The sequence below is a fragment of the Vombatus ursinus genome, unplaced genomic scaffold (assembly GCF_900497805.2).
Source record: "Vombatus ursinus unplaced genomic scaffold, bare-nosed wombat genome assembly UNPS02015255.1, whole genome shotgun sequence".
Classification (NCBI taxonomy): Eukaryota; Metazoa; Chordata; class Mammalia; order Diprotodontia; family Vombatidae; genus Vombatus; species Vombatus ursinus.
In genome coordinates this window covers 13,442,593-13,467,394 of record NW_020955033.1, presented here as the reverse complement: position 1 = coordinate 13,467,394, position 24,802 = coordinate 13,442,593, and the positions used below count along the sequence as shown (strand labels likewise).

At 36.5% G+C, this 24,802-nt stretch overlaps 1 protein-coding gene across 4 annotated transcripts in view; it reads right to left on the bottom strand.

The window, feature by feature from the left end:
- Window positions 1-24,802, bottom strand: part of LOC114031804 (trafficking protein particle complex subunit 8) — a 135,806-nt gene that overhangs the window by 24,218 nt on the left and 86,786 nt on the right. For all 4 annotated transcript variants that reach the window (XM_027846943.1, XM_027846944.1, XM_027846946.1 and 1 more), the window contains 3 exons: window positions 22,076-22,512; window positions 15,146-15,293; window positions 1,054-1,150 (listed from right to left, as the gene is read on the bottom strand). In XM_027846943.1, coding sequence (XP_027702744.1) covers window positions 1,054-1,150; window positions 15,146-15,293; window positions 22,076-22,512 — 682 coding nt within the window. The remainder of the gene's footprint in view (window positions 1-1,053; window positions 1,151-15,145; window positions 15,294-22,075; window positions 22,513-24,802) is intronic.

Below are 24,802 nucleotides of genomic sequence, written 5' to 3'. Positions count from 1 at the left end.
CTTTCCTAGGAGGATTCTCTGATTTTTGAGGATACCCCACCTCACACCTAAAATATTCTCTCCCTTAATTTTTCCTAGTGCACTTTGCCTGACTTTTCCTTTATCCCAATCACAAGCTATCTTGTCTTTCACTTATCTGTACATATGTTATGCACACTCCCCACCCCCAGGCCATAGTTTTAGAGGCCATTTTTCACCTTCGATCTTCCCAGCACCATGATGAGCTTTGCATATAATAGGCATTTAATGAATGGTTGCTGAATTTATTATAATGAACCAAAATAAGATCACTGGTTTTAGTAATTAAATTCTTTTTTTTTTTTTTCAGTGAGGCAGTTGGGGTTAAGTGACTTGCCCAGAGTCACACAGCTAGGTAGTATTATGTGTCTGAGGTCAGATTTGAACTCAGGTCCTCCTGACTCCAGGGCCAATGCTCTATCCACCTGTGCTACCTAGCTGCCCCTAGTAACTAAATTCTTCATGCTACACAAAGGTTCTGGTGTTATTTGGACTCTGGGACCAAGTAACTTTGTTTGAGGCTCCCTGCATCCATTGTTAATAGTGAGAATACAAAGTCTGGTTTGAGTTATATTACTTCGTAGTAGTTGGCCTGCTCTGTAGTCCCTGGAAAAAGACCTCCATTATAGCACAAAACTTTTCCCTACTCAATCCCCACCTCCACCCCTACCCCGCCCGGGGGCCTCAGGTCAGAGAAAAGGGTTACCATATTTCCCCTAGATGCACCCACAGTCAAAATCAATGTCAAGCTCCAGTTAGAGCAGTAGAAGAAGGCGTCAGGAAGGCAATGAGAAAACAGCACATATAAAGTAAAAAGAAAGCTAGAGAAATGAGGGAAATGGAAAAAATATGTGGAAAATAGGGAAGTAAGAGAGAATCTAGACAAAATAAAGGTGAGAGAGGAGCATTTGCAGTTATTTATTTCCCATAAAAGTATGACTTAATCCTTTATAAAATGATAAATTCTTAGGATTCTGAAAAAAAGAATCAGGAAATATAAATGAAATTTACCATAAAGGAAAAAAAATTACAAACCTTTGTTTTCAGAGAGATTGACAGATTTCTGTAACTTCCAATGCTTGCTATTACTTGAAACTTGCACTATATGAAACTCCTTAACACCTGCTTCACTCTGTCAAAAAAAAAAAAGGGGGAAGATGTGGTCATTCAGAATCAGGGTATCAAATTGTAGTATTTGGTTCTGAACAAAAATACTGAGATACTGGGTTGATGACTAGGTGGCTCTTCTTGCCTAGACCAATTGACTGTATTTGTACACTTAAGCTTATCCTGCTTTGGTAGACTGACCCTGTAATACTAACTTCCTCTCTCTAATATTCAGTCTCTCCCTATCTATTGGTTCCCTACTACTTCCCTGCTGCCTACATACATGCCCAGGTCACCCCTATCCTTCAAAAAAAATAATTAACTGGCTCTTATCATCCCCTCAAGCTATATCCACTCTCATCTCCTTTTCCCAGCCAAATTCCTAGAAAAACTGTATACATTCACCATCTCCAACACTTATTTCTCAGCTCTTTACAATATGACTTCCTATCTTATCACTTAATTGAAACTGCTTTCTTCGAAGTTACCAATGATTTTTTAATGACCAAATCCATCTGCTTTTTCTCATTTCTCATCCTTCTTGATCTCTCTGTAACATCTGACACTATTAACAACCTTCTCCTCTTACTAGTTACTCTTGACATTCTGGGCTTCCATGATCTACCCTCTTCTGGTTCTCCTCCTACCTCTCTAGGTTCACTGGATTAATTATCAGCTCTACCGCAGATGACTCCTAGATAAAATATATCCAGACGAAGTTTCTTTCCTGAGCATCTGCCCCGCATCATCAACTGTCTGTTGGGCATTTTAAACTGAATGTCCAGTAGATATTTTAAACTCAACATGTCCAAAATACATTCCTTAAAACTATCTTTCTTTTCTATTTCTGTTAAGGGGACTACTATCTTTCTAATCACCCAGATTCACAACCCTGAAGACATCCTGGACTCTTTATTCTCCTTCATTCCCCATAGTCAATGAGTAGTCACATATTTTCTACTCTCCTGAATTCTGTTAGGGAGCATAATATGTATGCAGATAAATAAATACAAAGTAGCTTTAAAAGGCAGAACATATTACCTTTTGCCTTTCTAACTGAGAGGATCAGAAAAACCATGTGTAGGAGGTAGCACTGGAGCTGGTCTTTGAAAGAAACGAGGGGTTCTAAAAGGCAAAGATGAAGTGGGGAAATGTGGAAAACAAGTCTATGCAAAGGCAGAGAGGTGGGAGATGGGCTGTCATAGATGTGGAAAAGGAAAAGTAATAAGCACTTATTGTCTACTATGGGCCAAGCACTTGGGCTAAATACTTTCCAACAATTCTTTTCAACCAAAAATAGGTGCTATTATTATCACCATTTTAGAGGTGAGGAAATCGAGGCAGACAGAAGTTAAGTGACTTTCTCAGAGTAACACAGCAATTAAGTGTCTGATGCTGGATTTGAACTCAGATCTTCCTGACTCCAGGCCCAGTGCTTTGCTCTATTCACTGCACCTCCTAGGTTCCTATGTCGAAGAGATAGTAGGCCAATTTATCTTGAATGTAGAGTGCATATAGGACAATAACATGAAACAAGATTAGAAAGGCACAGGGCTTTAAACACGGTTAAGGATTTGCTATTTTATCCCAGAGGCAGTGGGGTACTACTAAAGACAGATGAGTAAGAAAAGTGAAATAGTTAGAGCTATCCTTTAGGAATATTGATATGGCAGCTGTGTGATGACTGGCTTGGATAGGGGAGAAAATAGTAGCAGAGAGACCAATCAGAAATCTACTACACAAGTCCAGACAAGAGATAAATAGGGCTGGAACTAGGATTGTATTGTGCAAATGGAGAGAAGGGGACATATGTAAGAGATATTGCAGAAGTAGAATGATGAGACTTGACAACCAACTGCATAAGGAGGAGAGAAGGTCAGGGAAGAACTGAGAATTATACTAGGTCAAACCAGCTGAATGAAAAAAGGAACATTACTGTGACCTCAATAAATAAATCAGGTAGCCTGAAGGAGGTGGGTTTTCAGGGAATATAATGCATTCTATTTTGGCCATATAAGGTTTTATATGCCAAGAGGATATCCAGCTGGAGATGTTCAGCATTCAGCAGTTGATGATTATCAGTAAGACTGGAGAGTTCATTAAAGAAATCAGGCTGGACAGACATCTATCTACTAGAGATGTTAACTGAACCCATGGGAGATGATGAGATCAACAAAAAAGAGAGAGAAGAGAGCCATTATTGTTACCAAATGAGATAATATTTATAGAGCACTTAACACAGTGCTCTCGTACATGATAAGCACTATACAAATTATTTCCTGTCTCTCTCCCTTTTCACAATGATAGAAGTTTAAGGGATGCCCAACCAGAGTTTAGATGAGAGATAAATGATGATCTAACAAAGTTCAAAGAGAGGTGATCAAACAAGTAGAAGGGGAACAAAGTAAGAACAGTTTCATGAAAGCCAAGGAATAAGAGATTATTCTGTAGGAAGAGATGGTCCATGATGTCAAAAGCTGCTTGAAGATAAAAGAAAATGAAAACAGAAAAGGCCACTATATTTAATTGTTAAGAGAACACTACTGTTGAAAAAACAAAGGCTCATGTTTTAATTAGAACCAAATTTGTTAGTCACATTTTTTTTCATGCAAATACAAGAAGCCCAAGTAGTCCCAAGAACTTTTGAAAAACAAATGATGAAGCAGTTTTAATATACTCTCAAGATTAACAGAGGCATTTATTTCTGGTTAAATAACTATGCATAAATTGCTACAGATCAGGACAGAATTGTTATCTCAAGGATACTACGTAGTGTCAATAGAAAAAAACACAGCATATCATTTCAAATTCTAAACAAATGGTCTTACTCTCCTTGCTACAACTTTTAGAATAAACAGTTTTGGTTTCTATTCAATAGTTCTCTTCCCATCTCTACAGCCCTATGTACAATGAAGTCTGACCAAAGTTTGAAGCCAGTTCCATATGCTTCAACATTGCAATCTTAGATCAGTTTTAGATGAATGGGAAGAAATGAATTTCAAATTGCAAGAGGCTTAAAAATGAGCGGCCAAGAAGGATGTAGATGATCCTTCCTGTGATACTAGCTATGAAAGGAAGAAATGTAAGAAAATGGAGCTTAATGGATGACAGAGTCAAGGAAGTTTTTTAAACATGTCTACATGTGATAGGAAAGAAGCCAGTGGATGAAGACAGATTGAACATGAGAAAAAGAATGAGGCGGCAAGCTGCCAGAGAAGAAAGGAGGGAATGATCTAAGAGCACATGATCAAGGGTACACAAAGAGGGGTAAGCCTTGGCAAAGAATGATGAGGACCACATAATTATCCAAGAAAACAGCAAAAGGGGAATGAACAGGGGGTGAGGAAGAGCAGCTGTGCGACATGGAGTAGAAGAGATGAGGAGCTCTCCAACAATTGCCTCCTTTTCTCAGTAATAAAGAAGGCTATTTTCTGTTGAGAGTAATAGGAGAGGACATGTTGTAAGAGGTCAGCTGAAATGCTTGCCTTAGACTTCACCAAAAAAGACTGAGGTCACTCATCATGACTTCCACTTACCCTCTCTTCCTCACACAAATCTTTCTCTATTATTTCTTTCTTTTCTCCAGACTCATATGAAAAGGTGGCCCTTCCTGCCAACTTCTCTACATGCATTCCTCAGCAGATTGTCGTTAGTATTATCCCTACTCTCTTGGCTCTAGCCTTTCCCTATCCTATTGGCACCTTACCTGCCTCTGTCTATAAATGTGCCCATCCTTCAAAAATCCTCAATGGTCCTCCCATCCGTGACAGCAATCATTCTATATTTCTCCTCTCCTTCACAGCTAAACTCTTTGAGAAAGCTATCGACATTTGGTGCCTTCACTTCCTCTCTTTTCACTCCCTTCTAAACACCCTCCAACCGGGCTTCTGACCTCATCATCCAACTAAAACTTCTCCATCCAAAGCTGTGAATGAGCTCTTAACAACCAAATATAATGGCCTTGTCTCAATCTTCATGCTTCTTGACTTCTCTGCTGCCTCTGACCCTGCTGACCACTTCCTCCTGCTCTAGGTTTTCAGGATATTGCTCTTTTCTGGTTCTCTTTCTATCTTTCTGACTGTTGTTAATGAATCTCTTTTGCACAACTATGTCTCACACTCCCCCCAACCCCAGACCCTAAAGCTCTGTCCTGGGCCTTTTCTTTTCTCTATTATCTCATTTGATTTCAGCAACTTCCATAGGTTCAGTTATTATCTCTATGTAGATGATTTACAGTTCTATACATCTAGTCTTACTCTTTCTTCTGAGCTCCAGTCCTATATCACCAACTGACTTTTGGATATCTTGAGATAAATGTTTCATAATCACCTCAAACTTGAAATGCCCCAAACAGAGCTCATTATCTTTCCTCATCCTCCAACCCGCCCCTCCCAGGAACTTCCTCTCACTGGACCCACCAAGCTCCAACCTTGGTGTCATCATCAACTCCTCACTCTTATCTATGTATCCAAATTAGTTGCCAAATCTTATTGTTTCAGCTTCACAACATCTCTTATAGATTTTCCTTTCTTTTCACATCCACAGCTACCACTCCAGTTCAGGCTCACACCACCTTTTCATCTGGACTATTATAAATTCCTTCTTCCTGCACTGTCTCCCCTCACCCAATCCATTCTTCACTCGGTTACCAAGGTGATTTTTCTAAAGCTTAGGTTTGATCATGTCACTCAATAAGTTACAGTGTTCACTGTTGCCTCCAAAATAAACTATAAAGTCCTTGGTTTGGCATCAAACCTTTATAATATGGTTTCTTCCTACAATTCTAATCTTATACTTTACTTCTCTTCTTTCACTCTACTATAGAGCAACACTGGTCTAAATGCTCTTCGTCAAACACAATGTTCCACATGCTTTCTCAGGGTCCTCTACATTGGTGAAGAATAACAACAACAGTAAAGCTAACACTTACATATTACCTACTATATACCTGGCACTGGTCTAAAGAGTTTTATATATATCTTCTCATTTGATCCTTGCAACAACCCTGTGAGGTAGGTGCTATTATTAATCCCATTTTGCAGATAAGGAAATTGACCCAGGAACATGCAGCTAGTAAGTAAGGCAGTATTTGAACTCAGGTCTTCCTGATTTTGTGTCCACTGTCCTATCAATGTACCACTGAGCTCTCCTCACCAAATGCCAGGAATGCTCACCCTTATAATCTCTACTTCTTAGTATCCTTCTATGTTCTTTTAAGTCTCAGTTCAAATCTCACTTTCTGCAGGTTTTTCCCAGTTGGTAGCTACTAATGCTTTCTGCTTTGAGATTACTTCAAGTACTTTTATGTACTTTGTTATTTACATATTATCTTCCTTATTAGAACAGGAACCTCTTGTGGACAGTGGCTCTATTTGCCTTTCTTTGTATCCCTAGTGTTTAGCACATGTTTAAAAAAATCCTAATTTGCTTAATTTCACTTGAGAGAAAAGAAGAAGGTTTCGAATGTTGCTATGAAGAATGTAATGGTCAGACAGGAATAAAAGAAGTTCTGTGCAGAATTGGGGACCTAGGTGAGAATTTATAACCAATGTATTGTGAGCCCAGTCAGTATGATTTAGTTACTTTCTCCAGGACATAAGTAGAAGTGGAGAAGGATGATTGAGATAAACCAGAATTGGGATTTTGGTAAAGCATGAGTGAGAACAGGAGAAGTAGACAAATGACTAATGCACAGAAGAAAGCAAATTTTTCAACATGTGATTAAGAATGTGAAGGTAGGAAAATGAAACTAGAGTAGAATAGGAAGAATAGGAAAGAGTGATGGGACTAGCAATCACAGTAAGGGATGAAGAATAGGTTTAAAAAAGGAACAATATAGATGTTCATCAATTGGAGAATGGCTGAACAAATTGAAGCATATGAATGTAATAGAATATTAATGGACCATAAGAAATGATGACCGACAGTTTCAGAGAAATATGGAAAGATTTGTATGAACTGATGCAGAGTGAAATGAGCAGAACTAGGAGAAAAATTTATATGATGATAACAGTAAGAAGAAGAAAAACAATCTTGAAAGACCTTAGAACTCTGATGAAAGCAGCAAACAATAATAACTCTTTAAAAAAATAAGACTTAATTGAAAAAATATTAATACTTCATAACTGAGGTATGGTGATACTACTTAAAATAAATTACAGTTTAGAGCCATGCAAAACTACCAACAGGTTATTTTATAGAATTATGCAAAATAACAAAATTCATGTGAAGAAACAAAAGGTCAAAAATCTTAAAGGAACTAATGAAAAAAAAAGTAAAAATGAAGGGGATAAAAAGCCATTCTTGAAGAGATAAGTGGTCAAAGGAGAAGAAAAATAGTTCTTGAATTACAAACTATTAACAGCCATATGAAAGAATGCTCCAAAACATTAAAACAAGAGAAATGCAAATCTAAACAACTCTTGAGGATTTACTTCATACACAGCAAATTATCAAAGATGACAAAAAATGACAGTAGTCTATATTGGAGAGATTGTCTAAGGGCACACTCTTGATAGAGCTTTGAATTGGTTTGACCATTCTGGAAAGAAATGTGGAATGATTCAAATAGAGTGACTCAAAGGTCCTGATATTTTGATCCAGAGATCCCACTGCTAGGCATATACCACAGGGAGGTCAATGACAAAAAGAAAGACTCCTTATATAACAAAGTATTTATAAGAGCATTTTTTTGTAGCATCAAAGAATTGGAAACAAGTTGCCTGTCAACTGAGGAATGGCTCCATAAGTTGTGGTACATGAATTTAATGGAATATGACTGTGCTATAAGAAATAATAACACAATGAAAACAGATGAGCATGGAAGATTTAGATGAACTAATGAGAGAAACAAGGAAGAAATTACCTTTCAGCTCACTCTATGGAAAGAGAAACAGTTCATGACCAAACAAGTGATAGAGAGGATCAAAATGGACAACTGGGTTACGTAACATTTAAAAGTTTTAGGACAAATAAAACCAATTCAACATATCCAGCAGATTTCTCTGATAAAGGTCTGATTTCTAAGAAATGCAAAGAACTGATTTAAATTTATAAGACTAAGACCCATTCCCCAACTGATAAAGGTCAAAGAAATAAACAGGCCATTTTCTAAAGAAGAAACCCAAAAACCCAAGTTATCAATAGCCATATTAAAATAAAAAGAAAAAAGCTTCAAATCACAAGTAGAGAAATGCATATGAAAACAACTATAACATTCTACCTCACACCTGTCATACTGTCAAAGTTCAAAAGAAAAATGACAAACAGTGGAAGCCCTCCATACCCTGACTCCTTCCTACCTTTCCAGTATTCTTATAACTTATACTCCCACCCCACCCTCCCCTCATGTATTCTGCAGGCCTTCTTGCTGTTCCTTGAAGAAGACACTCCATCTCCTGACTTCAGGCATTTTCAGTGTTGTCTCCAATCCCTGGACTTTTCTCTCTCCTCACTACCATCTCCTAGTTTCCTTCAAATCCCAGCTAAAAGCCCACCTTCTTCAAGAAGTCTTTCCTAGTCCCCCTTAATACCAGTGCCTTTCCTGTATATATCTTGTTTGTTACATGACTGTTTGCATGTTTGCTTTCCATTAAAGTGAGAGGTGAGAGCAGGGATTTTTTTTTGACCTTTCTTTGTGTCCTCAGTGCTTCCTATAGTGTCTGTACATGGTAGGCACTTAATAAACACTTGATGAATGATCAGCCACAATTTTAAAGGACTCATGATGAAACATGCTATCCACCTTTAGATGGAGAGCTGATAGAATGAATGAAAAATAAATTATATTTTCTCTTCTTTTCTCTCTATATCGCTAATAAGAGAATTTGTTTTGCATAACTACAGATCTGTAATAGGTTTTGTTTTCCTTGCCTTCTGGGGCAGGGCAGGGTGGAGGGGGAGGATTTAGAATTTTATATAAAGTAAAATTGAAAAAAAAAAGTTTGTTAATTGACTAACCATTTTGCCTGGAGCAGCCCCCTACTAGCAGAAACTCTGCTGATAACACCCCCTCTACCCCTAAAACCTGGAAAAAGCAACACTGACTCAGGTCAGACAGATAAACAAAGAATGTAGGAAATTGAGGCAAGGGACTAGAACGTGGGACTGCACAGATCTTAAAGGGCAGGGGACTAGCATCCAATTAAGGCCAGTACTGGCCTCCCAGAAGTCACCTGGGGAAGGGACAAAGACCAGTAAAAAACAAAGTAGCCAAAGTGAAAAGAGGCTAAGACAACTAAAATCCAGCCCTGGAGGTAAACCCACATTCAAAAAGGAATGAGGTCAGAAAGTAAATACAAGGGAAATTAAAGAAAAAAAAATAAAACCACTAAAACCTTGGGAATATGGAAACTTCAAAACCATGAGCATAAGCAGATAAATCAATAGGGAAGATATTAAATTAAAATAAAAAATAAGCATCAAGACCTCATAAAGATTGGAAATGTCTCTAAATACTTTAAGACACATGAAAGTGTGTCTTTCACACATGAATGTGAAGGAACTGCTAATGAAACAGTCTTATGGATTCCCAAGAAAGCATGGAACTATTGCAGGATGTTCCAGAATGGTTAGTGTTAGAGACAAAACAATTCTGAAAAAAGAATTTAGAATAGAACAAAATTTTTCTAAATTTTGTTTAAATTAATGGTAATATTGGTAAAATTTATGGCTTGCAAAAGAGAAATAATTAGCAGAATAGAAAAACTTAAATCTAAGACGGTGAGTTTTTCTAATAGAAGTGAAAGAGAGAACAACTTGAGAATACAAATACAGTAAAGGACTGTATGGAAGAAGAGAAAAAGCAAAAAGCAATAATGCTAAAGCAATATGATTTCTGTATAAGCAAAATAAGCTGATCCTGAAAACAAGTTGTATAGAAGCAAATTATGGATCACAGGCACCTCAGAAGAATATCACAAGTTAAAACCTCTGAGTGCTACAATACAAGAAATAATACAAGAAAAACTACCCAGAACTTCTAAATACAGAAAATAAAGTACCAAGAAAAAAATCCACACATTAGCCCTAGCAAAATAAATAAATATTTCAAATTCCAAGACAGTGGTTAAATTATGCCATTCCAATAAAAAACAATAAATTTTGCAAAAGAGCAGAAAAGGCTTTCAAATATAAAGGAAAGGAAATTTCAAATAATGCAGGACTATTTTTCACCCACTAAAACGACTGAAAGGAAGGAAATAATATATCCCCAAAAGCAAAGGAACTGAAGATGCAATTTTAAATTATATACCCTGCCAACCTGAGCCTGGTCATGTAGATCAGGGGTTGGCAAACTATAGTCTGAGGCATGCTGTCTTTTTCTTTTTTCTTTTTTGGCATGGCCAACAGCTAAGAATAGTTTTTTACATTTTTAAGCATAAAAAAACTTTACTAAAAAATGCAAAAAACTGTTGTTGGCTCACTGGTCATACAAAAAGAAGCAGCAGCTGGTTTTGGCCTGTGGGCTATAGTAAGCTGACTCTTAATACGGATTATGGCGGTAGAATAAGTTATATATCTGAGATCAAGGGTGTGACCACCCCTATGGTGGATACTGTAGAGGTCATTATTTGTCATATGAAAATATACACCCCTATATCAGCTATAACAAAAAAGATATTCAATGGTCAGAGCCAAGATGGGGAAGCTGCAATAAGCTCAGAAATAAATAGTAGCTGTGTGTTCAGACCCCAGGACTGGAACAGTGTCCATTCCAGTTTCCAGCCCACTCTGACACCTGCAAAGGGAAGGCCACCGGTCAAAGAAAAGCCTACAATTCTATCACTGAGAAACAGTACAACTTGCATGTTCTGAGCCTGAGTCATTACAGAGATCCTGGTATAACCCAATATTCCCAAGAAAGAACTTTCATGCTTTACCTAGATATTCCTTTGATAAGTATGCAGTCTGGCCCTGATATTAAGTCCAAGTCCAGGAAATAAGGCAGAAAGATGAGCAAATAAAAAAAAGTTATTTTGGTAACAACATGCTGTGGGGGAAGTTGATAAAATTATCCTCCCAGATGAAGCTCAGAGTCTGCCTTCAACAAGTTTCCAAAGGTTGGCAGCTTCCACTGAGCCTCCTTCTCCTCCCTTGTCTTAACACCTTTACAAAACCTCCTATTACTGTACAATGAACTGTTACCTTGACATGTTTGTGAGACACACAGACCTTCCTCTCCTTAGAAACAGTCCTACCACAAGGCATGCTAACTCCACTTTATTCTGAAGCAGCCATTTTGCTGCAAATGACCCCTAATGAACTGTAGTACCAACTGCAGCAGCGTCTCCTTCTCACCTCATATTGGTTCAAAACAACTGTGCTGCTGTAGGTGGAGGTTTCCAGAGTCCTGGAAACATTTTCCTCCCTGTCTAGCCCAACTATCAGATTCCTTGGATTTAGAGAAATGAGTTTTACTGAGAGGATAACTCCCTTATCTATCTCTTTTTACTAATAATATCAATTTTTCTTCAACTAGTACATTATTCTTTTTTGTGTAATCACCTGTGTTTTATGAATAGCTACCTTTCTTTTCTTTGTTTTATACAATATTATTTGGAATGTTTAGCTTATGAATGTTTCCCTCAAAATTTACATATAAGAAACTTCTCATATTAGACTCATTGTAGATGCTATCCACCAAGCTGAATAAAATGGCTCCTTGCTTCAACTCTTAATACACTCTTTACTGACATCATCTGACTCCAACCTCAAGAACCCAAATTGGTAAGTAACGAATTGGTAAGTAATGATCCTTGAGTGTCCCCAAAATTCCATGAAAACACAAATCTAAAAGAAGTGGAAGAATCCAAAATATCTACAAGCAAAGCCTCAAAGCAACACCTTGAGCAAAAGTTCAACTAGGATTACTGGAGAAAATGATAAAAAAAAATTATTTAAAGTTTTTTTTTAATGAAATTAAATGAGAGCATTAGAAGAAAAAATTAGAAAAGTCAGTTACGGAAGGAAAGAACTAGAAAAGAGGTGAAGTTTGGTGCAAGAAGTTCTAAACTTTGCTCAAGGAACAAACTCTTTGAAAATTAAAATGGACCAAATAAAAGCTAATGACATGATTTTATGAAAAAATAAGAAGGTTAAAATAAACTCAAAAGACTAAGAAAAAAGAAGAAAACGTAAGGGGAAATTAATATAAAATAGGAAAATGGGGAGGCAGTAAGGGAAGGGAATAAGCATTTATTAAGCACCTCCTATGTGCCAGACAATGAGCTAAGAAATTTACAAATATTATCTCATTTGATCCCCACAATAACCTTGTGAGGTAAATGTTATTATTACCCCCATTTTGCAGTAGAGGAATCTGAGGCTGATAGAGGTTAAGTGACTTGTCTAGAGTTTCAAAGCTGATATCTGAGGCCACATTTTAACTCAGGTCTCCCTGACTCCAAGCCCAGCATCCTATGTACTACATCACTCAGCTGTCTCTTAGCAAAAATTACTACTACTACTACTACTACTACTACTACTACTACTGATGATAAAGATAACTTACATTTATGTAGTGTTTACTATGTGCCAGGGACTGTGCTAAGTATTTTACAATATTATTTCATTTGATCCTTAAGACAACCTTGGGAGGTAGGTTAACTATGATTATGCCCATTTTACCGCTGAGGAAACCAAGGTAAACAAAGGTTGAGTGACTTGCCTAGGGTCACAAAGCTATTAAGAACTGGAGGTTGAATTTGAACTTAGGTCTTCCTGAGGCCTAGTGCTCTATCCACTGCACCAACGTGAAAACAGATTAAAAAGAGATAATTTAAGAATCACTGGACTACCTGAAAACCACAACCAAATAAAAAAGCCTCAATATCACAATTTTAAAAATCACAACAGAAAAATTACCAGATCTCTTAGAATCGGAGAGCAATGTGGAAACAGAAAGAATCCGCTGATAATTTCCTGAAAGAAACCCCAAAAGGAAAACTACCAAGAATATTACAGCCAAAAGCCAGAGGTTCGAAGTCAAAGAAAAAATACTGCAAGCAGCCAGAAAGAAAGAATTCAAGCACTGAGGAGCCACAGTCAGGATCAAAAATGATTTAGCAACCAACACTATAAAGAAGCAGAGAGCTTGAGAAATGAAATTCCAGAAGGCAAGAGACATAGATTTACAACCAAGAATAATTTATTCAGCAAAACTGAATGTAATACTACAAGGGGGAAGAATGAGCCTTTACTGAAGTAGAAGATGTCCCAGAATTTCTGACAAAAAGAACAGAGGTACATAGAAAGTGTGAAGCACAAAAGAGTCAAGAGAAACATAAAAAGGCAGCCATGAATGAACGATCATAAGAGACTAAACAAGGGTTTAGTCTCCTTGCATTCTAATGATATATAGGCCCCCCTGAGAACCCTATCACCATTAGGGGTCATAGAAGGGAGTCTAAACAGAGGGTCTGGGAGTGGTTCTGTTATGCTTTGGTGATCTTAAAAGAACGGAAAGGGAGGTGGGAAGGAAGAATTAACTAGGAGAAAAAAAGAATGGAAAGATGGGGAAAATTCACATACTCAGGGTGTACAAATTTATACTAACAAGGAAGAAAGGATGAGGGGAACAAATGATGCTGGAACCTCCATCTCATCTTAACTGGTCAAAAGAGAGAACAAACACACACACACACATACACACACACACACACACACACACGGTTGGGTACAGGAAAACATTTTGCTCACAATGAACTGGGTAGGAAGCGGAAGAGGATTGTAAGAGCAAGGGTATATTAAGGAAAGGATTAGTCCTAAGCAAAGCAAACTGTAAGGCGGTACAAAAATATTTACAGTAGTTCCTTTTACAGTGGCAAAGAACTAGAAATTAGTGGGGTGTCCACCAACTGGGGAATGTTGGAACAAATTATAGTACATGAATGTGAAAGAACACTGTCGTACTGTAGGAAATGATGAAGAGCATGGTTTTGGAGAGAGGCCTAAGAGGACTTGTGTGAAGTGATGCAGAGTCTTAGGAACTCTGATCAACATTATGACCAAACACAAGTCCAGATGATAAAGCAGGCTACCTACCTTCTAACAGAAAAGTGACAGACTCAGTACAAACCAAGATATATTTTGTTTGGACATGCCCAAGGTGGGAATTTGTTTTGCCTGATTGTACGTATTTTCAAAATGGATTTTGTTTTTCTTTCTTTCTCACTTGGTGAGGATTGGGAGTGAGGAAGGAGAGGAAGAGAAGGCTAATTTCTGTTGATTAAAAAAAATAAAGATATTTCATGTTTTGGAATCTCTAAAACAAAAAAATCAGTGCATAAATTCTCATAACATCTTACAAAGTGGAGTGTTCAAATGCTCCAGCCAGTTACATTACAAATGAATGATTAAACTAAGAATAAATCCTTTAAAAACCCTATCTGTCTTCTTAATGTGATCATAATTTGCCTACAGAGAATTTCCTCTATATTAAGGGGCTAATCCTCAAGTGCTCTAAAAATGCAAAATGAAACTAAGACTACATTCTCAGAACTCATGGAGGTCTGCTGAAAGGAATAACATTGAAATATTGAGAGTTACTGAAAACCTATGAGAATTCTACAAATTTAACTTTATCAACTTGCCTTTAATGACCAAATTATGACATACTCTTTATGTGATGTTTCCTTTTTCAAGATTTACTGATGTTTCTTTTTGTTTAGATTAACAATTTATATGACACATGAATTTGCCGTATGAAACCAAAGAAATAAGAAGGAATGGTCAAGGTCAAATTTATGTAGCTAAATGAGACATTAACACTTAATTAACATTAAGAAGCTAAGAGAGCTTTGAGGTCCAGACCTGGGTGTAAACCCAGTAGTCAGAAAGTGATTCCTGTATCCTACATTCCATTCGATAGTTAATATAATGAGCTATTATAGAATTATTTCTACAATTATACCAGTAGACTATAAAGTCTACAAAAGAAAAAAGTCTACTCAACTGAAACTTCAGTTAAGTGTGTAGTTAAAATAAAAAACTAATTTTACAAGAGAAAACTAAAACTTACAGTATTGATATTTTCCACATCCACAAAGACAAGCATATTGCCTCCTCTGCCTTCTTCACCTTCAAGAGTATTACTTCTGCAGACTGTAGCTCGTACATTCAAAGATCGGCTAGTACAAATAACTGCTGTATGTCTTAATACCCTGTGACTGAAGAAAAATAAATGTAAACTCTAAAGCATGGGAACACATGAACTGATGCAAAGTGAAGTAAGCAGACGCAAGAAAAAAATATGCAATGATTGCAACAATGTAAATGGAAAGAATAAAAAACTGAAATTGAATGCTATATAATTAAAATGAACAAGCTTGGGCCCAGAATTTAGAGACGTCACCTCCCTTCACTAGAAAATTACAGAAGTGAAACATTACATATACTGTGACATGTGGTTAATGTGTTGAGTTTTTTCCCTGTTCTTTTATTCTTTGTTACAAAGGATTGCTTTCTAGGCATGAAGAAGGAGGGATATCTTTGGAAATTAATTTTATATAAAAATTAAAGATTAATAAATTTCAAAAATGAAAATTATGAAGTTGTAATACTGGTTCTTATTTGGTACCACATATTTGACAAGAATCAAAATCAGAATATCACAAAGAAAAATATTTGTAATACTTCAGTTTGACATTCAAAAATTAATAGTTTTTATTCAATTACTTCATATTTAAGTAGACTAGTGAGGTTTGCCACCCACAGAAACAAAAAAAAAATTTTCCATTGGTTTAATCCAATTTTGATTGATCCTTTGAAAGGCCTAATATTGTTCCAATCACTATAAGCTATTGATCTCAAAGTATTTCACATGAGCAGGAAAATCAAAACCAGCAGCCTTTCAGGCTAATAGCCAACATGCACTACCACAGTTCAGGCCCCCATCAGCTCTTGACTAGATTATTGTTACAGTCTCCTAACTGATGTCTCTGCCTCAAGACTTACCCCCAACTCCAGTCCATCCTAAACCCTGCTGAGAAAGTGATTTTTCTTATGCACATAACAATCACTTCCTTAATCAATCAACATCAGTGGTTCCCTAGTGTGTCTAGGTTCAAATATTAACTATAAAATCAAATATAATGAAACTTTTCTGTCTAGCTTTTAAAGCTTTACAAATTGGTCTTACTCTTTTAGCCACATTGGATAGGGACAGGATTTAACTGAAAAAAATCAAATTTCACTCTCCTAAACCCTCCGCAACCTCATTCATTCCCAAAGTTTCAGCTATTATCACCCCCAAGAATGACTCCCAAATGTCATTACCACTACCACCCTGCCCCAGTTCTGAATTTACTACTACCTACTAAAAATGCTCACAAGGATTTACCAATACTTCTAAATGGACATGTCACACTGTACTCATCTTCCTTTTTTCTCCCTTTTTAAAAGAGACCTTCTCCTGATTTTTCTATTTTTGTTAATGTTACCCACCCCTACCCCCACCTCAGTCATTCTGGCTTAAAACTTAAGTGGTTTTACTGGCTGTTCCTTTTCCATATCACCCACATCTAGTTACAAGTTCTATGGCTTGTTCCTTCTGAGTCTCTCAAAGTGGCTCCTTTATTTTTTTTCCCCCACAGCCAATATACTCAGTAAGCACCTACCATGAGACAGGCACCACTGGGGGGGGATACAAAGAAAGGTCAAAGACAGTGACCACTCTCAAAGGTTACAAACTAATGGAGGAGACAACATGCAAACAACTATGTACAAACAAGATGTATACAGAATAAATTGAAGATAATAAAGAGAGGGAAGGCACTAGATTACAGGGAAGCACAAAAAGCTTCATGCAGAAGGTGGGATTTTAGCAGAGAACTGAAGCAAGCCAGGAAATAGAGATGAGGAAGGAGCCCTGGAGGCCAGTGAATATGCCCCAAATCGGCAGATGAAGTGTCTTACTCAAGGTAGAGCAAGGTCAGTGTTACTGTACCACAGAGTGATAGGGAGTGGGAGGGTGGAGTGGGAGGTAGTATAAGGTATAGACGTGTGTGTGTGTGTGTGTGTGTGTGTGTGTGTGTGTGTTTTTAGTCTTGAATACCAAAAGTTCAGACCCTTATTAATAGAAGCAGGTAGGTGGCATTGCAGAGTCAGAAAAAAATACATTTCAATCCTGCCTCTGACACTTTTTGACCCTATCACATCGCTCGACTATTTCCTCATCTATAAACTGAGGAAACTGTTTCCTCACGTATGAAACAGAAATAATAGCACCTTCCTCAGAAAGTGATAGACACACACACACACACGCACGCACACGGATAAATTATCTATTTTGCACACCTTAAAATACAAGTGCCAGCTATTATTACCTTGCACCTAGAATATTATAATGATGCTCTAACATTCTAACTAGTCTCCTAGTCACCTGTTTTTCTCATGTCTGATCAATTCTGATTGCAGTACTTCAAGATTCATTTTCCTACAGCACTGCTTTGATCATGCCACTTCCCTGCTTAAAAAAAAAAAATCTAAAGCCTACCAAATGCTTAATGAATAAAGCCCAAATTTATTAGTCGGACTTGAAGGTTGGCTGTTATCTTGACTTCACCTCCCTGCCAGGTCACAGGCCTCATTCCATCCCTCTCTCCTTACGCACTACACTACAACCATCAGTCTCTGAGTGTGCCATGGGCTTTCCCTGATTTTTTTTCTCTAAGCTTTTGCACGTGCTGTTGTCTTTACCTGCAATGCGTTGTCCCTGTAACCGTTCCTACATATTGAAAGTCTACTTGATTAACTGGGCAATTAGTTTTGCTTAACTTTTTTTCTTAATGGAAAGCTCACTGAAGAGCGTATGGGTTTAATGTATATATTTTTAAATTTTAGTTTAAAGGTTCAGTTTAAGGTATATAAAATGACTATGATAGTAAAACAAAAGACATCAATGAAACTTTACAAAGAGAGAGACAGAGAAACCCTATTCAGTCTTAAATTAAATTAAGATTAAATATCACCTCCAGGAAGCCTTTCCTCATCATACCATCCTCTCTCTCTTTTCTATAGTTCTCTACTTCTACTATTTGTATGGTACTTATATATAAATAACTAATATAAGGCAGTTAAAATTATGAGCTCCTTGAGGATAGGAAACAAGCCTTAGTTATTCTTGTATCTGCTACAGCAACCAGTACAATGCTTTGTAATATGGAGGTCAAATAATCAATACTGTTGAAATAAATATAGTCAGAGAGGATAAAGAGTTCTGGCTTTAGAGTCAGACACGTGAGACCAATTCCTTACTCTGCCCTTTACTATTTGTGTGACCTTTCACAAGTCATGTCCCCTTTCTGGGCCTTACATGACCCTTAGGGCCCCTTCCATCTCTAAATCTAGAGTCCTATGATCAAGTGACATTAAATAAATAAATGAATGAATGAATGAATGAATGAATGCCGTATGTAGCAAATGCCAAATGAGTGGTAAAAATAGTGACACCAGAAGACTTCTTGACCCAAGTGTTCAACCTATTCCAAAAAGCTCCCCCTAGTCTGAGCAACGCTCTGCAGTCAGAAGCCAATTTAGAATCCCACCTCCACCACTACCTGTATAACTTTGGAAAAATCACTTTGAATTCCTGTCTCATTTTACTCATCTGAAAAATAACAGAGTTGAACTTGATGGCCTCTGAGGTCACCATCGGTTCTAGAACTATGATCCTACATCTGATGCTTTCCTTTCACAACTGGCTCTTAACTCAGTGGTCAATGGTTCCTTCCTATACATTTAAAACTTTTTATATCCATTTATTCCCTATTGTAATCCTTTAGCTTAGACATCTAGCCTGTATACAATTAGCATCCACATACAGCTGTTCAGATATATTGTTCTAATAGCATCTATATCTCCCCACACTCCCACATTAATCCTTACTCTAAAACAGCCACCGCATCAAACTTTAGACTTCTAAGCATGGCTTTTGGGACCTCCACACCAACTGTCCCTCTTTTAAACTCTCTAGATAAAATAAATTATATACCTTTTGCTAGGAGGAAGTCAATTTTTTCATAATTCCCCACATGCAGTCCTCTCCTTTTGAAATTCCTGACCTGTATTTTCTCCTTCATGTAAAACTACTGTCTTCTTTATCCATTACAATTAATTGCTTCCCAAAAGAAATTTCCATAATTCCTTCAAGACTCAGATCAAGTACCACCTGCCACATAAAACATTTCTGATCTCAGGGGCAGCTAGGTGGCACAGTGGATAGAGCACCGGTCCTGCATTCAGGAGAACCTGAGTTCAAATCCGGCCTCAGACCAACACTTGACACTTACAAGCTGTGTGACCCTGGGCAAGTCACCTAACCCCAATTGCCTAACAACTAAAAAAAACCAACAAAACAAAAAAAAAAACAAAAAACATTTCTGATCTCAACTCTCTACCACTCTCCCTCCCCTAATTATATCTTGTATTTTGTTAGTACTTACTCTGTTTATACTTAAATATATACATGCTATCTCCCTTAAAAGAATGTAACCTCCTTGAGTGTAGAAACTATTCTCTGAATCTCCAGCACCTAGTACAGTGCTTGGCATAAAAATGTTTGTAGAAATGAATTTGATATGTAGGAATACATGCTATGCATGGTTTAATAATTGTTTATATCTTAGTCAGAAAATGTGATTTGTTCCTAAATCATCCTGAAAACAGGTAACTAAATATTCCAGAGCTACAGAGAATTGCCCACCTAGGTCTGAGTAAATCTGCTGACAATAAACAAAGTTATTTTTACTTCTAAATAAGGTTAAGGCTACAATCAGCAATTAACATCACTTCAAATGTTTTGTTTCTTTGAAGAAGGATGAAGAAATTATAGAAGGAATATTTCTCAGTTTAAATTGATAGGTTAGCTACAGTTCTGAATAGTTAACCTTAAATGTAAATTCTTTTTTTTTTTTTTTTAACAAATTCTTTATAAGAAATGATGAACAGGCTGAATTCAGAAAAACCTAGAAAGACTTGTATGGTCTGATGCTTAGTGAAGTGAGCAGAACCAGGAGAACATTGTAAACAGCCACGTTGTGCGATGACTAATATTGATAAACTTAACCCTTCTCAGCAATACAAGGATCTAAGACATCTCCAAAGGCCTCGTGATGGAAAGTGCTATCCACAAAGAAGAAAGAACTATGGAGTTTGAATGCAGATCGAAGCATATTATTTGCTATTTTTTTCTTCTGTTGTGTTTTTGTTTCCTCTTTCTGGTGGTTCCTCCTATTGATTCTAATTCTTACTTACAACATCACTAATGTGAAAATGTTTAATAGGAATGTATATGTATAGCTTATATCAGATTGCACGCTGTCTTGGGGAAGGAGATAGGAAAGGAGGGGGAGAAAAATTTAAAACTCAAAAGCTTATGGAAGTGATTGTTGACAATTCAAAATAAATTAATTAAAAAAAATTCTTTATAAATGAAATCTTGGTTGCTAGTTAAAGTTTCTATTCCCTTTGGTAACCAAACCCTGAAAAACCCCTAAGTAACACAGATAGGCTCACTGATATACTCCAGCAGAGAAGAATGACCTCAGACTCTAAACAGCTTTGTGAACTCTGAGCAAGTTACTTGTCAATTTCCTCCTTGGAAAATGGGGACACCAACAGGACTGATTTCACAGTTATTTGAAGAACTGAGATTTATGTAAAAGTGCTCTGCAAACTTTAGAGGAATATATGTTTATATTTTAATTTTTAATTTTGCTTATTTCTAACTAATTAAAAAAGTCATATACTACTAATGACTTAAATAGAAGTCATGGTATTTCAAAAGTAGATTGACTTATTTTTTCTTGTTAACATTTAAACTCATTCACTTCCAAAAGGAGAACTGAGCCAATTTTTTCAAATGGTGACACTCTTGACCAAAAAAATTTTTTACTAGTAAAATGTAAAAATTACAATCATTTCAGGAATTGATTGTTCAAATAAATTATGTCTTTTAGTTCTGTTCTAAAAGTCCACTTATATGTCAGATGTTTATTTCTACTGAAAAATTAGTTCTACAAGTCAACATTATAAATGGTGGTTATATTTTGAAATAACCCAGGAAAGTCAATTTTTAATTCAGCTTTGTGAATTATCCTGAAATTTGGACCATCATTTCTGCCCCAAATCTGTTATCATTTCATTCATGCTACACACTGCTTGCCCTTATTTCCTAAGGTGTTTATGATAAGCACTGATAGAAAGGGTCCATTGAATAAGTCTCTTGTTTGACATTTAATTGTCAGTGTTGACTAAAACAAACCAGTTTTGTTTTTTTTTATGGTCTGAAACTGCCCTATAAAATATTTCAAAAGCTCTATTAAAGTAAACATAGAAAAGAAAGTCATTTTCAAATATTTTCCTGAAACAGCCATTACACAAATAGGATTCTGCTGTGCTATATGCTGAATTATGACCAAGATAAGCAATCCTTCATGTGAGCTAATTAATTAGCTTCATTCTGTCCCATGACATAAAATAAATTGTAATATGAGTCGGCAATTTTGGAAATGTATATACTGGTTACAAAAGGTTCTGTGTGAAACAGTGAACGGATAGGCACATAATTAAATCCACTAAAGGAAGAAAATAATGTCAAAGCACACACCCTCCTGATGATGGGTTAAATAGCTTCTTCAAGTATGAACGATATCCAATTACACTGGGTTGACACAGTGGTCACCTGGAAATTTATGGAACCTTTGGCCATATCAGAATCATTGCATTTTGGAGCTGGAAGTGGTCTTAGAGATTAGAGTCCACCTCTGTCAAATCTTGCAGCCAGGCAGTTCAGAGATATTAGGCACAACCTGAGGCATAAACATTATGTATAGTAAAGAAGAGGGGTGATTGTTTTCCTTTTGAAAATGGTAGTATATTAATAATATGCACATTTTAAAAAACACATTAAAAATGGAAGTTTATCTTAGAAAAATTTAAAAATACTCACCAGATGTTAGACTGCTTTTTAATACTTTCATAATAAAACAAAAAGTTTATTTCATGAACACCTTCTTCATCTGGTCCACGTAACCACATAGGCAGCTGGACCGAAGCCCCAGGTAGAAGAACAGAGTCAGGAAGGGGCACATGAATAACTTCTGGCTGACTTCCTAAGCCAAAGTCTACCGAGGAAGCTGATGATGTGAGGGCAGTAGCCCCAGAGGTAGAATCTGCCACAACAGTCTTGTAAGCACTACAGTTCTCAGATGCCGAGGGGCTCAGAGGTGTGAGAGCCTCAGTATTACCACCAAAAGTAAAAAACTCTGGACGTTTAGAAACAACCTTCAATCCAGTAAGAGGACACTTGCTGACGTTGACAAATTCAACATATGCTTTTCGGATTTCCCCACAAAGAAGTCCTGTAGGAAAATTTATAAAGAACACCTGCATTGGGGGAGGAAAAAATTATTATTTTGGCTATCAAATATTTCTTGAACTTCTTTCTACAGCTGAGTCTCTACTTTTTTAAAAAAATTAATTTATTTTAAACTTAAAATACTGAAACTTAAGTACACAATAAGAAAAAAACAGATTATAAACTTAAATACAAAATAAGAAAAAAAAGCATTGCCATGTGCATGGCAGAACATAAGAGAGGATTCAATAATAATTTTCAATAATAAATTTCAATTTCAAGAAAGCCTGTAAATACTACACATCGTGTTCAGAGCTGTCCATCTTTCCTTTGCTTCCTTGTAAATTTTCTTTTATTCTTTGCTGCACACTTTTTACTTTGTTCTTTTTCTCCCCTTCCTCTCCCCCCCCATCCTGAAGGCTACAATTAAATACACACACACACACACACACACAGAGGTACCTATAATCATAATCATATATAGACATATACATTCATATGCATCTACGTAGGACCATACCATACTTGTCTGTCCTCTATTTCTCTGAGGGTGGACAACATCTTCTTTTATAAGTCCAAGTCTTTCCATATTTTTCTAAGTCCATCAATTAATCACTTCCTACACCACAACAATAATCCACCCTCATATTGTCTAGTTATTTAAATAGTCTAAAACAATATTGATTAGTATGGCTGACATATAGAATAGTTTTCCTATTTTTCTTTTGAGTCTGTACTTTTTAACAAAAATACATTTAGCAAGACTTTTTATAAGCACTTCATTAATCATAATCAAAACAAGGAAACTGTCTTTGCAGGCAAATTAATTATAAAGTTATATCTACAATTCAGTGGCATATTTAAGAATATTTTGTTTGGGAATAAATCTCAAGAAAATGAAATTCTGACTACCCTAACAATAGGTACAGTCTGACAGGCTGGCAAGAAAGGGATAATAAGAGGGAATTCAATAGCAGTGGTGCCTAACCCAAATAGAAACAACAGCCACTAAACCATATATAAGGATCCCTGTGGGTCTTATATTATCTTAGAAAACCACATATTTAACATCAACTTTGTTTTACTGTACTTTTATTTCTTAAATATTCCCCACATGCATTTTAATCTAGTTCAAACCTCCCTCCAGAGTGTGGTAGGCAGTATGCAGCCCATGGACCATGTATCTTTTTGGAACTTTAGAAATTATAATCATACTTTGACCTCTAGTCAGTGCAAGCATAGTTATACCACTGTATGTAAAAACTAGTGATGTATTTACTCAACAACTTCCAATTTCTCATCCTATATCACACCTCAACTGAAAAGAAAAAATACTTCAAATATTTATTATTTATACATTGGTAATATGGGGATGGTGGGCAAGATGATGTTTCCTTTATTTTAGCACAAGGGAAAAGGGAAAAATGTGTTTTTATATGAATATATGTGTGTGTGTGTGTGTATACATATGTATATATAGATACACACACACATATATAAAAACAGAATATCATAATGACCTACTAATAAGGGACTTTCAGAAGGCACTCAACTGTTATAGTAAGGAAAGGCAGAGAACCAACAAGGAAAACTAGCAGAGGAACAAAGTTAAAAGAAAAAGATGTTTTGGTAAAACTCTCTGTAGACACTTCTATTCTTGAATGATTTCTGAAACCTCCAGTGGAATTATTCCTGGAAGTTTTAAAATGCCTTTATGTTTAAGACTGCATTTTTTAAAAATTAAGGTATGGTCAGCATTATTACAGAACACAGTTATGCAATAATTTAGTGTAATCACCATTCTGGGTATTTATAAAGCTAAAGTTCCAGTGTGTGTCGTCCCCCCCCCAGTAATCCCTCCATTAATCTCATCAAAAAATCAGTAATAAAGTCATTAGGCTCCTTCCAAAAGAACAGGTCCTCCTCATGAGTCTCCAAAAGAGGTAAACTTGTCAATCAATCAACATATTTATGAAGACCACTAATTCAGTAGTCTGGGTATTCTAACAACTGTACCAACTAAAACGGAGGTGGCTCAAAAGTAACTCAGAAATAAAGACACTTTGACAAGCATTAAGGAAATGGATTGTCAGACAAAAGAGGGAAGGATAAGATGACAGGGGTGGTGTGAATAGGTCACTGAATCACAGAATTTGAGGAGCAGTAAGAGACTTCAGTGGCCCAACTACTTCAAGAGGTATATGTGGGTGGGTGTGTGTATATGTGTGTGTGTGTGTGTGTTGTGTGTAGGGAGATAAGCATTTATTAAGTGTCTATTATGTTCTAGGCACTGTGCTAAGCACTTTACAAATGTTCTCA